This window comes from Anomaloglossus baeobatrachus, chromosome 3 (genome assembly GCF_048569485.1).
Source record: "Anomaloglossus baeobatrachus isolate aAnoBae1 chromosome 3, aAnoBae1.hap1, whole genome shotgun sequence".
NCBI classification, from domain to species: Eukaryota; Metazoa; Chordata; class Amphibia; order Anura; family Aromobatidae; genus Anomaloglossus; species Anomaloglossus baeobatrachus.
The window spans coordinates 653,491,016-653,507,807 of NC_134355.1; the positions used below are offsets into that span (position 1 = coordinate 653,491,016).

General features: G+C 41.9%; 1 protein-coding gene across 1 annotated transcript in view; it reads left to right on the plus strand.

The window, feature by feature from the left end:
* Positions 1 to 14,439, plus strand: part of PTCHD4 (patched domain containing 4) — a 247,954-nt gene extending 233,515 nt beyond the window's left edge. Inside the window, exon 3 of the mRNA XM_075341166.1 lies at positions 2,355 to 14,439. Within this exon, the coding sequence (XP_075197281.1) occupies positions 2,355 to 3,988 (1,634 nt within the window). The 3' untranslated portion in view covers positions 3,989 to 14,439. The remainder of the gene's footprint in view (positions 1 to 2,354) is intronic.
* Positions 14,440 to 16,792: the final 2,353 nt, after the last annotated feature.

The window sequence follows — 16,792 nt, forward strand, 5'->3', positions numbered from 1 at the left end:
AATCACGACTGGGCAAGTTTTGGTCCGTGGGCTAGAAAGATGGGTGTAATTATGTCCCAAATTTGAGTACGTTTTTAGGTCCTCTAAGCATATTCTACAACGTGTTCACAGAGTCAGACAGTGACAGTACAAATAGGCGCCAGAATCATATATAAGTGCTTAAAAGGCAAAATATTATTATACGCATGTGTAGTGACCCAGAGTAGACACTACTAGAAGGTCCCCCGATGAGCCATGTGTTTCTCTATAATGTTGGACATTATCTGTGCCTGCTGAAGCCTTGCTCTGAGAGTTGTAGCATCTACACTGACCTCTTCTGGCCATTCTCAAAACCACCTTTTGTCTTATATGGTAAAAGGAAGTAACACAGCAGTGAGGAAATTTCCGGGTCCTTTTCTGTTAGGAAAAATGAGAAAGAAGTCTGTGGCTGAGAACTCAGGAGGTGAGGACTGAGATTGGAGGGAGAGGTGTATGAACGGTGCAGTTGGTGGGCCTACTTCCAGTCACATCTATCCTCTAGTGCCTGTGTCTGGTAAGGAGAATGAAACTCTCTGTGTAATGAGAAAATCCAAGCTGCCATTTATTTTAAGTCAAGGTAGGCCCCGGACAATTGCAAGATCCAAAAAGCCACAAACTGCTCAAAGCCAAGACAGATATAAATGCCTGATGCTAAGATCCTCTCAGAGCTCAGAGGAGGAAGAGTTAATTTTGCTGATAAGGAAAGAACTGTAATATCGGTTGAGGAGCCTGTTATATGGACCAGGTTACAGCGTGCATTGTCAGCACTGCAGGTTATGTGGTGTAAAAGTTAACTCTTCTTTTTCATGAAACCTACGGTGTCTGTGTTTCTTGTGGGATTGCATTCACCCTGGCTTCTACCTCATGCCATATGATCTGGGTGTCTGCGCATGCCAGGAACCACATGAAAGTCACACCAGACCAAGGAGCTTAGCGACTACACATAGCTGGAGTATTTAATCAGCCCCTGCAACCACCTATTTACCTTCCCCTACTACCTTATTTCCTTTTACATTTGCCTACCAACCTGTGGATTGCTGGAGCCATTTGAGGCACCGTGACAGGATTAGGCTCCTAGTTCTGAGGCCCTACATGCTTGCTGGAGGTTGCGGTCAAGGTGGTGATCATGATGTAGATTTTTCTCAGTTACCTTTCATGGGAGCAAATCACCGTCAACTCAATTTCTGCATCCGAATTTGAGCCAAGTGTCATTCACTGTGCCCCGATTCTTTCGCATGTGGGAATCTGAGCACAAGTGAGGAGAAGATGAAGAACTTAATTTCTCCATCTTCTCCATTGTCTGTGTCGGCGTATTTCAGACTGTATTTGAATGATATCCGAGTGCAGTCTGATGATTTGCACTCACCTATAGACTTGAATGGGTGCACGCCATCCAATATATGTTGCCAATTGCTTCATGCAGCGATTTTATTTTCTCATGTCAACTCGGCATGAGAAAAAAGTGTTGGTTGGCACTGCCCCATAGTACGATATAACATTGCGCCGAGGGCTGTCTGATAAACATCTCATAGTACTTGGCCATGTTATACACCAGCGTGAACGAACCATGAACAGTAGGGTCAAGAACTTGGTTAATTATGATCCACCAATTTTGAAAGTCTTACTTTTACCTCTGCACTAAGGGGCACTTTGCACACTGCGACATCGCAGGTGCGATGTCGGTGGGGTCAAATTGAAAATGACGCACTTCCGGCATCGCATGCGACATCGCAGTGTGTAAAGGCTGGATGATACGATTAACGAGCGCAAAAGCGTCGTAATCGTATCATCGGTACAGCGTCGGCGTAATCCATAATTACGCTGACGCAATGGTCCGATGTTGTTCCTCGCTCCTGCGGCAGCACACATCGCTGTGTGTGAAGTCGCAGGAGCGAGGAACGTCTCCTACCGGCCTCACTGCGGCTTCCGTAGGATATGCGGAAGGAAGGAGGTGGGCAGGATGTTTACATCCTGCTCATCTCCGCCCCTCCGCTCTGATTGGCCGCCTGCCGTGTGACGTCGCAGTGACGCCGCACGACCCGCCCCCTTAACAAGGAGGCGGGTCGCCGGCCACAGGGACGTCGCACGGCAGGTGAGTGTGTGTGTGAAGCTGGCGTAGCGATAACTTTCACTACGCCAGCTATCACCACATATCGCTGCTGCGACGGGGGCGGGCACTATCGCACTCGGCATCGCAGCATCGGCCTGCGATGTCGTAGTGTGCAAAGCCCGCCTAAGATTTACCACCAATTTATAACCAATTCTATTGCCAATTTGACCTCTAATTGACAAATCATAGGCTGTAATAACAGTTATGTCATTTTGTTTTCTTTTAGGTCATGGGACTAAAGGAGTTTTTGAACTTCTTTCTGGATGGAGAAGAACGAGAGAAACTTTGCCTTTTAAGGACAGAGTGGCCGATGCTTACTCCGATGTAATGGTCTCCTATACGATGACAAGCTCCCTCTACATCATCACATTCGGAATGGGAGCAAGTCCCTTTACAAATATAGAAGCAGTCAAGATATTTTGCCAAAATATGTGCATCACCATTGTCATAAACTATTTCTATGTCTTCTCCTTCTATGGCTCATGTCTAGTCTTTGCCGGTCAACTGGAGCAAAATCGTTACCACAGCATTTTTTGTTGTAAAATTCCTTCTGAGGAGTATTTAGATAGACAACCGATATGGTTTCAGACAATGATGAGTGATGGGCACCAACATTCAACCCACCATGAACCAGACCCTTACGAGAACCATTTCATTCAGCATTTCCTACGAGAACATTACAATGACTGGATCACAAATACATATGTGAAACCCTTTGTGGTCATAGTTTACCTCATCTATGCATCGTTCTCATTTATGGGCTGCCTCCAAATTACTGGTGGGTCGAATATTATAAATATTTTAGCAAGTGACTCTCCAAGTGTTTCTTATGCATTTATACAGCAAAAATATTTTAGCAACTATAGTCCGGTGATCGGATTCTATATTTACGAACCTCTCGAATATTGGAATTCAACAGTTCAGGACGACTTGAAGACTTTAAGTTACGGATTCAATACGGAGTCTTGGATTGAACAGTTTTACCAATTTTTAAAAGTTGGCAATATTTCGGCGTCAAACAAAACTGAATTTATCAATGTGCTCCAGAATGGTTTTCTGAGGAAAACTGAATTTCAGCACTTCAAGAATGACATCATCATATCCAGGTCGAGTGAAGAGTCCAACATTATTGCTTCTCGAATGTATCTGGTGGCCAGGACAAGTGAAAACACCCAAAGAGAAGTGGTTGAACTTCTCGAAAAGTTGAGACCTCTCTCCTTGATACAAAGCATAAAGTTTATTGTGTTCAACCCAACCTTTGTTTTCATGGATCACTATGGCTTGGCCGTCACAATGCCTGTTCTGATCTCCGGTTTTAGTGTCTTTCTGGTCTTGATTTTGACCTTCTTCTTGGTTATTCACCCCTTGGGGAACTTTTGGCTGATAATTACAGTCATTTCTATTGAGTTGGGTGTGTTGGGTCTAATGACGTTATGGAAAGTTGACATGGATTGTGTATCAATCCTGTGCCTTATGTACTCTTTGAATTTTGCCATAGATCACTGTTCCCCTCTGCTATACACATTCGTCTTAGCCACTGAGCACACAAGAACTCTATGCATACAAGATTCGCTCAAGGAGCATGGCACAGCTATATTCCAGAATGTGATAACGTTTCTCGTTGGGCTGGTAGCCCTGCTGTTTGTGCCTTCGAACTTGACCTCCACACTGTTCAAATGCTTGCTGCTGACTGGTAGTTGCACGCTACTACACTGTTTTGTCATTTTGCCTGTTTTCTTAACCTTTTTCCCTCCTTCTAAGAAGCGTCACAAGAAAAAGAAAAGAGCCAAAAGGAAGGAGAGAGAGGAGATCGAATGCATAGAAATTCAGGAAAATGCAGACCATGTGACTTCTGTCTGAGTTACGGACGCTAAGTCTCATAGACTGGAACTTCACAGGGAACGTAGGCAAAAATCAGCTGCTTGCTCTGGCCAAAGTTGCAAGTTATATATTAAGAAAGGGGTAGAAAAAAAATTCTTTTTTTGAAACATCAAGGTGCAAGATTTTTATATCTTTTTATAAAAGAAAAAAAAGTCTACAGTTCGATTTTCTATTACCTCATTTTCATAATGACTCTGTTTGGTGGAAATAGGGGTAGACACAGTAATTTCTCTTGTTTGCAGTTGTTCTGAAGCAAAAAAATTATTTCATTTATTAAATTATATGATCATATTCTATTAAGGCCATAACTAGGGTTTTGTTGCGTTAGGGATTATCACCTATATAATCCCCATCGTCTCACTATTTGTTCGAAAGTCAATCTCATCTCAGTGGTGGTCAAACTTGGTTGTGCATATTCTTTGCCTTCTCCAGGGAGTGGAACAGTCTACCACGGGAGGTGGTGAGCTCTCCATCAATGGAAATGTTCAAGCAGAAACTGGATAAACATATAGCTGGAATGATTTAGGATAGGCTGCACTCGCAGGAAGTTGGACCCATGGCCCTTGAGGTCCCTTCCAACTCTACCATTCTATGATGGTATGATTCCACTGGCTACAGCTTTTATCTTGAGAATATTGGAGACATGTTGGGAACCACTGATCTATCTAATCAGGTTGTAAAGTACTTAAATATGATTGATCTAAACTTGGAATAAGCATTCAGTATCAAATCGGTGGAGATCCAATACCTGGCACCGGCCCACTAGCATCTCTGCCAGAGATAAGATGTGGCCAGTATAAAGAGCTCAAACAGTGCGGCTCCAAATACTAGTAGTGGTGGATCTCTGGCTACATATCTACATATACATATAGCGGCCAGGGAGATTTTTTTGCTGGCCCTGTTTCAACTTACACTCAAACCCATGGAATGGCTGGATTAATGGAATTAAACCTATTTAATATAATTTATTGTATAGTTAAATTCAATCCAGTGTTCACAATTACTTGTTTTTCCCATTCATGTATACAGGATAGAAAGTGAAGAGTTCTTCCTATTAGGCAAAGTAACTCCGAAATGGTGCAGCACTGGACAGGAAAGAGATATACTATAGAATGGGCTGTATACAGGGGCTGAGAGGAGAGATGTGCTGCAGAATGGGCTGTATAAATTGTGCTGAAAGGAGAGATATACTGCAGAATATCACTGTATACAGGTGGCTGAGAGGAGAGATGGACAGCTGGAGGGGCTGTATAAAAAGGGCTGAGAGGAGAGATATACTGCAGGATGGGCTGTATGCAGGTGGCTGAGAGGAGAGATGTACAGCAGGATGGCTAAAATATAGGTGGCCGAGAGGAGAGATATAGTGTTGGATAAGGATCTACTTAAAGTGGCTGAGATTAAATGAGCAGTGTTTGTTCCTTGCTACTGAGTTCAGTGAGTAAAACTGCAAATGTTGCAATAACTATGCATATGACGGGGTTATCTTCTGACACAGGCATCAGTAGAGCGCTATTTGTACTTTCAAAAAAATGATCTGTCAGCAGCAGGCAACAAAGAGAGCTCTGCCATTTTGGAGAAATGCAAGATAGTTGAGCTCTGCTAGAGCCAGCTAATGATGCGGCTATACTGATGTAGATGGCAGAAGATAAAAGTGGTCAGGCAGGGTTCTGTACAGAAATAGAAAGTGCACAGAATCATACGCAGAAGGTGAATTCTACACTTAAATTATACACGTATGCAAAAATTATGTTTATGAAAAAAAATCAAATCCAATGACCGATTGTTATGTTTTCTTATTTTCTAATTTTAAAAAAAAATTACATTACACTTGAGATCAAAATTACAGAAAAACACACAATTTCCTAAATGTTGCGGTCATTGTGTCGTCCTATGTCATTATATCCTAACATGAGGAAACTCGCAGTATTTTAAGCTTATTTCATAAATTGAATTTATTCTAAAGCACATAATAAAAATGTAAATGAGATAAATAAAAAAGACACCGATCAAAATAAGAGAACATTTCAGATACCTGCACGTTATTGGTGTTAATCTGGCACCTGGTGCTAATTTCCTTAATTATCTGACAATCCATATGTAAGTGGCAACTTTCCAGTTTGCACTCACTTTTCAGAAATGGTGTGCCGTTCAAAAGTAATTGATACCCCCCCCCCCACGGCAACAGGTTGTCCAGATGAAGGCCAAAGGGGTGACCCTATCAGTCATAGCAAGAGAGGTTGGTCATTCCAAATTTGTGATTTTGAGAATATTGCATCTGTACAACATCACAAACTTTTTTAAGTCCCCCAAGAAGGCTGGTCGCCCTCAAAAGACAAATGCAAGAGAGGACAGGATAAGGTGGCGAATCTCCATGGGTAATCATTTCCACACTGCAGCTGGAATTGCTTTCCAGCTCAGCACTGAACAGGGTAAGGATCTGTCCTGTCAGTGTCACAATGTTTAAGAGCATTTGGACTGAAAGCCCACTCTGCAGTGACCAAACCCCTCATTAGCAGAAAGAATCACAAGGCTAGACTCATCTTTGATGAGGAGCATGTTGTGTGGACAGAGGAGAAGTGTCCACAGTTTATTAGTGATGAAAGCAAGTATAATTTATTTGGTCTGAAGGGAAACAATATGTTCGTCGACAAACTGTCCAAAGACTAAACCCAAAGTGTATTAAGAAGTCAGTGAAAGGTGGTGGAGGAAATGTCATGGTTTGGAAATGTTTTCTGCAGCAGGAGTTGGACCTCTCATACAGTTACATGGCAGAGTGAATGCAAGTGTGGATCAGAAACTTCTTCAACAACACGTTGTTCTTTACTTGCGTTCATCACTCAATCAGCCAGCAATTTTCATGCTGGACAATGCCCTCAGTGACACATCAAAATGGGTAAAGTAGTTCCTTCAAACATAAAACATTGAAACAATGAAATGGCCAGCAGAGAGTCCTGATCTAAACCCTATAGAAAACCTTTGGAAAATCCTTGGTGACAAAGTTACGGCCAAGAAACCCACAACAGTCAAAGAACTGTGGGAGAGACTGGAACAAGAGTGGACCAAAATCACACCAGAGCAGTGTGAGAGACTAGTGATGTCCTGTGGCCGCAGATGTGCTGAAGTCATTCACAGCGGCAGCTCATACATGTCCTACTGATTGGTGACTGTTGTTACCTTCAGAAATTTATTTATACTCTTTCTCCATGCTACAGTCATTGTTCTTCTCCAATTATGGTCATCCCATTTTGGGCAAAATAAAGGGTATATAATGATATACTTTGGAACTAGTGGCATGGTGCACCCCTTACAAAAAACCTTCAAATGCTGATCAATGTAAATTACATTATTTCTGAAAAAAAGCAAGTGTCATACATTGTTCTCTAATTTTGATCTCCAGTGTATATTTTTAACCATCACATATGGATTTTTGCATAAAACGCTCATGAAATTGCATACACGCAAGATGAACAAGAAAAATCTTTATTGTAGCCAAAAATTTACCCAATATTATATATAAAAAATTATTGAACATTCATTACACAACTTTATTGGAAATAACTTCTTGCGCTATTTCCTTTTCTTTTCTAAGCTTCTCTTGATGCCTTTTCTCTTATAGATGGCTGCTGATCTTCTCTGTGAAGCCTCCAGCAGTCATCCCCAATCAAGTTCACATTCCATATACTTTGGTATCATCGTCCCTTCTTCTTGATATCCTAATGAAATCTTTCTACTTGCTCCTTAATAACAGCACCAAAGTTTCAAGAAAGTCGTCAAATGGGATTGTAAAAAATGTAATTTCAAATTCATCAGACAACCCAAGGCTTTGAAACGTTTCAGCATGTTCTCTATGATAGACTCAAATTTTGGATCTTTGTTGTTGCCTAGAAATTTTGTGACAACTTCTTTAAAAGAATCCCAAGCCCCTTTTCTCAACAACTTTCGACCTTCATGAGTTTCTGAATATCTCACAAAAATGCCCTCCTCCAGTTTTGCTTTTGATAGTCCTTCCTTGACACTTGGTGCACAAGTACTTAAAAGTCTCTCCTTCTTTCAGTAGAAATCTCACAAACTGCTTCATCGGACCAAGCTTAATGTGGAGTGGAGAGGAGAGCCTAAGTGTTATCAACTAAACTTTCACCAACCATGTTCTTGAGTCCAGGTTGCAAAGATGTTCTTTTTTGCCAACTTTTTTGGCTCCAGTGATGAGTCCTATCGCGGTTGTCATTCACGCAAAAAGCATGGGTACTTTGCGTATCCTTCTTGGTGCCCAACTTTCAGATCCTCACATATTGACCATCCTTGATCCTCCCAGTTAAGTTTCTTGAGAATAAAGTCTAAGTTCTCATAGCTTTCAGACTAGTGCACAGAATGCCGTACAGGCAGTGAAGCATACTTACTGCCATTGTGCAGTAGCAGCTTTCAGACTTTTTGGGGGGTGAATTAATAAAGAGTCTCCACTTCCATTGTACTCAATGTTAAATTTTTCTATTAGCCCAGGAACATCACTGCAATACGCTAGAGCACCTTCTTGAGAAACTTATGGAAGGAATTCCTTTTCTCTGCTTTTGTACCATGAAAAACAGATACCGGAAGCTAGTAGGTTCTTTTCCTTTAGTCTAGAGCCAGTTCTGCAGAATGATTAGGAAGGGCCAAGTCCTTGACTAAATAATTTAATTTGAGGAGTGAAAAAAACTGTGTCTCATTGGGACTAGCGTGAAAGTCTTCATCAGAATCCTGCTCTTCATGGTCTAAATATTCTGGATCAGGTGTCTCTTCAAGTTTCTTCAGAAGTGAAGGGACAGATATTCCTGGACCGTGACGGGAGGTCCAGGTATCTAATTTCCTTCTTATTTTTAAGGTTGAATTCCTCAACGTTCCACATACAAAAGTAGTTGTGATCACTGCGGTTAATGGGATTCCCTTCACATCATACGCACGCAAAAACGAAAACTCTTTTTCTTGCCTTTAGACCATTGTCGTAGTTCTTCTACACAACCAGAACACACTCCATGTGGAGCCCACGTCTTGCCCTGATCACCTAGTTTTTACCTCAAAATGTACATAATACACCTTTCTAACATAGTCCGTAATGTTCCTTTATTTTTTCTTCGACTACAAAACAACCGCAAATGTATCAAAAGTTGTCGGGTGAATTACATCACCCCCTTGTAGCTATTTCAATCACTTTGTTAGAAACAGAAGCTTAATCTACCAATGCGCCAAGGAATCGTGGTAATCACAGCACCACACTCTTATGAACACCATCTAAAAGAAAAATGCCTTTGCTCCCCATAGCAACCAATCACAGCGCAGCTTTCAGTTCTTATACCTCTGAGGTAAAATGAAAGCTGTGAGCTGATTGGTTGCTATGGACACCACCACACTATTTGGAATCTGGTTTAAGAAAATCTTCTCTGTCCACATCAGCAAGTCGCAGCACAGAGTCCATTGGTTTATAACCAAAGTATGGTGCAAGAAAAAGCCTATTTAGTCCGTGTTTGTGAAAAAACTGTATGTGATGGATTTTTTCAATATTTTAACTGAGTTCAGCGATCAAAAGTATATAAAAATCATCTTTTCTCAAACAATTTTACTCTTTGCAGACCTGTGTTATTAGCTTGTTGATGTGGGGCTCATCAGGAGCATACAGGAAAGGAAGGGAAGGGTCTGCAGCACTATGGAGAAGCAGGGTGCTGCTGGGAAATATTTGTTTATCAGATAAGAATAGGACTACAAATTCATTTATATGAAATTGGGTGCACAGAAGGGCAGATAAAGATGAAAAAAAAAATAACAACAAGGTTATGTAGGACCTTGTCTGTATATTAAAAAAAAGTGTAAAGCTACTGCTAGGAGGAGCGGGAACACCGGCGATATGTAGTGAAGCTATGTGTGATATGGAACAAGCCCACTAGATGTCACTAGCATCCGCGTATAGATGCAATGGAATAGTCATACAAGCCGAGGTCAGAGCCAGGAGGTAACACAGTAGAAGGGAGCAGGCGGAGTCGGAGTCAAGAGAGAGACAGAGGTCGGAAGTTAGGAGGTGTTGTCAGGAGCCGAAGGAGAACAGAGCAGAAGTGAGGTAACAAGCCAAAGTCAGGGACAGGGAGAGCAAGTCAGTAGACGGAGGGCACGGAGACAGAACAACAAAACAGGGAGCAGGAGAGGGAGACAGGGAGGTCGGACAAGATGGGGAAGATGGGAGTAAGGGCGTCGAGGACTTGGTAGCGGGCAGAATCAGAGCAAACACACAGGGACCAGAGGCTCACACTGCAGAGCAGGAACTATAACTGGCACCGACCCTAGAAACATGACACCAAGGTAAGGCAGCGTGACCCCGGGAGCGAGGCACGGAAGGATAGGCTCCTCCCATCGTACCTAATACTGGGGAACACAGATGGCAGGACAAGGCACCTAAGAAGGCTCTGCAACATCAGAGTCCTACATGAATTGTGACAATAGTATGTTTTATGAAAAATAATGCTATTGTGGGAATTACACTATAATAGAGAAAAAGGGGAAGATGGGAAAAGTTGTACAACTTTTTTGGGTGGGATTGTAAACAGTGGCTATCCCCTGTGAATTTACGACAGCACAACTTCCTGCAACTTTCTAGGACATTCAGAGCAATAGTGGCTTTCCCTGTTGTTGCTGTAGCAAGGGAATTGCTAATACAGGATTCTGATCCCCAGTCATTATCATTTCATTCTGAATTAATTCAGTTAAAATTTAGGAGAAATCACAAATATGTTTATTTAAGCCTCAAAATTCTGCAAAAAAAAATAAAAAAAATAAATAAAACAATAAAAATCTCGACTGTTAAATTAATCATTATTGAGCCTTTAATCAGTCAGAGACTGCAATACAGGGATCATAGGTCTTTCCATTTCCACAAAACAGACATTATTTCATTTTTTAGCCATTAAAAAAAAATTTGGGGGGTTATTTGGAAATTCATTATGTGATTATCAGGGTAATTATTAGCAAAAAGAATCCAGAAAATGGTGAATGGAGTGAATTCTATGCAATATTCAATATCGGAAACGGTTTGAAATTTATTTTTTATTTTCACAAACTTTTCTTTTGGACCCTGTGTCCCCCCTGAAGTCTCACACAGCCATATTATGTTTAAGCATGCTGCAAAATATCCGATCCCAGGTGAGGAGTATCGGTGGTCATGAAAGATTACTACAACCCACCAGGAGGGCAAATGTCATGGTCTGCCTATGGAATTTATAGGTAATCAGTGATAATGCAAAAAAAAAAAAAAGGACTGCTCCAGAACACAATCCATGTAATACCTGTATAAATATGGCGTGGAATTATACATTGTATAGGGGAGGTGATAGCAAAGTTTGAATGAGGTCCGTGGCTCACACACACACAGAAAAGCAGTTTTTAAGACAGAATGCAGGGAGGGGGAGGAGGGAGATGCAGCTGCAATTTCTTGGTTTCTGGTTTGTGAGATTGCATGTTGTGAGTTCTTTAATATTTTATGCAGCTTGTAACATCTTATTGGAGGAAAATGTCCTCTTCCTCATCTTTCAGTGCATTTTCCTTCTTCCTTCTTGCAGGCTCTCTATAAATTTTTGGAAACCTCATTAACCCCCAATCCATCTAAAAAGTACAGTGGGACTGCCAGCTGGGGAAGTACAGGAGGGCAATGCAACTGCAGTGTATTGTTCTTTCTTTGTGAGACTGCTTGCATTGAAAGGGAATATATGGGAGGCTGTAGCAGTTTCTTTTTCTCTCTCTGAGAGTGCGCGCTGTGAGAGGGGAGGAAGGAGGTGCAGCATCAGCTTCTTGTTCTTTGTGAGGTTGATTACTGTCATAGGTGAGAAGTGGGATACTGCTGCCGATCGCAGTTCTCTCTTTGTGAGAGTAAATGCAGTGAGGGGGAGGAGGGATATGCAGCTGCAAGCTCTCTTTTTCTCTGACTCCATGTTGGAAGAGGGGAGGAGGGAGATGCAATTTTGCAAGTTCAAATCCTGTGAAAAGGGAGAAGTGGGATAATGCTGCAGTTTTTAGTTATTTCTCTGTGAGACTAAATAAAGTGAGGGGGAGGAGGGAGATGTAGCTGCAAATTCTCATTTTCTCTTTGTAAGACTGCATTCTGTGACAAGGGAGGAGGGAAATGAAGTGTAATCTTCTTGTTCTTTGTGAGTTTTATTGCTGGCAAGGGAGAGAGGTACTGCTGCAGGTTTAGCTTTATTTTTGTGAGACTGAATGCAGTTAGGGGGAGGAGGAAGATGCAGCTGCAAACTCTCATTTACTCTTTGTATGACTGCATGCCGTGAGATTGGAGCAGGGAGTTGCAATGCCAGCTTCTTGTTGTTTGTGAGTTTAAATCTTGTGAAAGTGGAGAAGGGGAATAATTCTGCATTTTCTTAGCTCTCTCTCTGTGAGACTGAATGCAATTAGGGGTAGGAGGGAGATGCAACTGCAAATTCTCATTTTCTCTTTCTAAAACTGCATGCTGTGAGAGGGTAGAAGGGATATGCAGTGAGCTTCTTGTTTTTTTGTCAATTTGATTGCTTTCAAAGGTGAGCAGTGGCATACTGCTGCAGATTTTAGTTTTTTCTCTGTAAGACTGAATGTAGTGAGGGGAAGAAGGGATATGCAGCTGCAAGCTCTCATTTTGTCTTTGATTCCATGCTGTGAGAGGGGAAAAGGGAGATGCTGTGCCAGTTTTTTATTCTTTGCAAGTTTAAATCTTGTGAAAAGGGAGAAGTGGGATAATAGTGCAGTTTTTAGTTCTCTATCTGTGAGACTGAATGCAGTGAGGGGAGGAGGGAGATGCAGCTGCAAATTCTGCATTTTCTCTTTGTAAGACTACATTCTGTGACTGGGGAGGAGGGAGATGCAGTGTAATCACCTTGTTCTTCTTGAGTTTGATTGCTGGCAAACAGGGGAAGTGGGGTACTGCTGTAGTTTTAGCTTTTTCTTTATGAGACTGAATACAGTTAGGGGGAGGAGGAAGATGCAGCTGCAAGCTCTCATTTACTCTTTGTAAGACTGCATGCCATGACAGGGGAGGAAGGATATGCAGTGTCAGCTTCTTGTTGTTTGTAAGTTTAAATCTTTAAAAAAGGGAGAAGTGGGATATTGCTGCATTTTTTAGTTCACTCTCTTTCTTTCTCTCTGTGAGACTGAATGCACTTAGGGGTAGGAGGGAGATGCAACTGCAAGTCCTCATTTCCTCTTTGTAAGACTGCATGCTGCGAGAGGGGAGGAGGGATACAGTGTCAGCTTCTTGTTCTTTGTGAGTTTAAATCCTGTGAAAGGGGAGAGCTATGAAACGGCTATGTTTTTTAGTTCACACTGTGAGACTGACTGCAATAAGGGGGAGGAGGGAGATGCAGCTGCAATTTTCTAATTTTCTTTTTGTGAGACTTGCTGCTTTGAAAGAAGAGGGGCTTGTATTGCAATGTATTTCCTGCTGTGAGAGGGGAGGAAGAGTAGCTGCAAAACATCTGATTGGCTTAGGCACATAGCACATCTCACATCACATCGAAAAGAGCTTATCCCCTCACTAGGCAAGGAAATATTGCAATTTTTGAAGCTTTACATTACGCACCTCCAGAATTGGACATCCAGTGCATTTTTTGGCAATATGTGGTCTTCATATAGTCTGGCAATATTGATTGGAGGAACCTTTTTTTTTTTTTGCTAGTGATTAAAGGTGCTTTTGTTTTATAAAGTCACTTGATTTCCTTCATTAGAAAGAACCAGCAACTTCTATGGACTCTATGGATAACAGCGGCAGTTTTTGGTTTTTGGGGTCATGCATGATTGTCCTGAACCATTAAGAATCTAATCTATACAGAAGTCCTGTGTCCCCCCCAACCACAGCACAGGATAAAGAAGGTGGTCAACCTTGGTGGTCATGATTGGAACGGGGATGCCGAATGAATCTTATATCACCGCGTCAATAACGAAATGTTCTTTTTTTCTATTTTTATAATAAATGTTAACCCCTCGCAGTAATTATGCATGTATCTCTTAATGCACTCGCGTCCGCGTTAGTGCTCTCAGGGGGTTATGTTGCAGGAGACCTGGTTTTGTAATTTTATACTAAGTCTATTCTTTATCAGAGCATGAACCTTAAAGTCTAAGGATATATGTAGTTATGCAATATGAGTGGCAACCGCGAGAAGACGTTTCCGCCAGGCCGTAAACATGATACTACGGCGGCTCTACTGAATCCAGTCTCATCGGCATGGGCTGCTGTTCTTCACTCCGCTCCAAGATTTGTGTTTCCAGAGAAGACAAATGTCCCCACCATTCACAGTATCATAAGCTGAAACACACCAAAGAGAAGCCCTGATGCATAAACTGGTGATAATGGTCGGCGGATAGATACAGGATGTTACCGGCGTTACTTACTATGCTCAACTGTCATTTGTCACTTATTGGCCATGCTCTTGGAAGATTCATTAAAATATCTTTTTTACCTTTGTTTCAGTTCCTATTATTGGAAATTTCTATTATTTATGTATAATGCATGGATTATATCGTTGTTCTTTCCCAAGGAACTATTGTGTATGATGATACTCACTACAGAGCTTTAGCTTCTCCCTGTGCCACCATATGGTGCCTTCACATCGTACTATGCTCCTGTACTAGGAACACATTCTCAAGGGAAGAATATTTCCATAATGTGGCATCTGTTGGAATACAGTCCATTAATTTCTGTCTGAATCCATAGCAATCCCAGAGAAATGTCCTTAGTTATAATTCGGCACCCATACAAGTCTATGGTGCTCTACTGCGTACTATGTACAACCTGGAACTTGGTACTGAGCATGAGACATAAAACTTAAAATATCGGGTTATCTGTATATCTGTACTAAAGAACAGGTGCCAGCTAATACACATAGAAGTGTCATGCGGAACCAGATTTTTTTTAAAAAATTGGTAGGGACCCGCTGGTCCCGGTTTTCTATGAGTCCGCCCAACTCTAATCATGACAAATACATTTCAATATACACATATTTAATGTTTGCAGACATCTTAGTGCTCACAGTATTACTCATAGATAAAACAATCACAGCGGCTTGCATCTGTTCACATTTGCGTCATCCTGTTTGGAGGTGCTGGTCAGTTTTTTGTTTCTTTGTAATACTATTGGGGGTAGTGACTACCTCATTTTTGACTGAGCACTAGAGATTTACTAGAGAATTGACTTTAAGTTGCATGTCCTGAAATGCGTGGTTTCATGCGAATTCTAACATTGTAAGATTCGATTTTGCGCTTCACAAAAATTAAACTTGGCCGGCTCTATTTCCCACACTGCTAAATTATCAGGACTATCATCACAGATCAGCAATTCTCAGTGGAGCACAGTTTGTACAGCAGAGTTATTTTCTATCTCCAGAGTCTCTCTCTCCTGTCGAATTTAAGTTCTTATAGTCAGCGGGCTTCTCTCTCTTTCTCTCCTGTAGAATGTAAGTTCTTATGGTCAGCGGGCTCCTCTCTCTTTCTCTCCTGTAGAATGTAAGTTCTTATAGTCAGCGGGCTCCTCTCTCTTTCTCTCCTGTAGAATGTAAGTTCTTATGGTCAGCGGGATCCTCTCTTTTTCTCTCCTGTAGAATGTAAGTTCTTATGGTCAGTGGGGTCCTCTCTCTTTCTCTCCTGTAGAATGTAAGTTCTTATGGTCAGTGGGCTCCTCTCTCTTTCTCTCTCTCCTGTAGAATGTAAGTTCTTATGGTCAGCGGGCTCCTCTCTCTTTCTCTCTCTCCTGTAGAGTGTAAGTTCTTATGGTCAGCGGGCTTCTCTCTCTTTCTCTCCTGTAGAATGTAAGTTTTTATGGTCAGCGGGCTCCTCTCTCTTTCTCTCCTGTAGAATGTAAGTTCTTATAGTCAGCGGGCTCCTCTCTCTTTCTCTCCTGTAGAATGTAAGATCTTATGGTCAGCGGGCTCCTCTCTCTTTCTCTCCTGTAGAATGTAAGTTCTTATAGTCAGCGGGCTCCTCTCTCTTTCTCTCCTGTAGAATGTAAGTTCTTATGGTCAGCGGGATCCTCTCTTTTTCTCTCCTGTAGAATGTAAGTTCTTATGGTCAGTGGGGTCCTCTCTCTTTCTCTCCTGTAGAATGTAAGTTCTTATGGTCAGTGGGCTCCTCTCTCTTTCTCTCTCTCCTGTAGAGTGTAAGTTCTTATGGTCAGCGGGCTCCTCTCTCTTTCTCTCCTGTAGAATGTAAGTTCTTATGGTCAGCGGGCTCCTCTCTCTTTCTCTCCTGTAGAATGTAAGTTCTTATAGTCAGCGGGATCCTCTCTCTTTCTCTCCTGTAGAATGTAAGTTCTTATAGTCAGCGGGCTTCTCTCTCTTTCTCTCCTGTAGAATGTAAGTTCTTATAGTCAGCGGGCTTCTCTCTCTTTCTCTCCTGTAGAATGTAAGTTCTTATAGTCAGCGGGCTCCTCTCTCTTTCTCTCCTGTAGAATGTAAGATCTTATGGTCAGCGGGCTCCTCTCTCTTTCTCTCCTGTAGAATGTAAGTTCTTATAGTCAGCGGGCTCCTCTCTCTTTCTCTCCTGTAGAATGTAAGTTCTTATGGTCAGCGGGATCCTCTCTTTTTCTCTCCTGTAGAATGTAAGTTCTTATGGTCAGTGGGGTCCTCTCTCTTTCTCTCCTGTAGAATGTAAGTTCTTATGGTCAGTGGGCTCCTCTCTCTTTCTCTCTCTCCTGTAGAGTGTAAGTTCTTATGGTCAGCGGGCTCCTCTCTCTTTCTCTCCTGTAGAATGTAAGTTCTTATGGTCAGCGGGCTCCTCTCTCTTTCTCTCCTG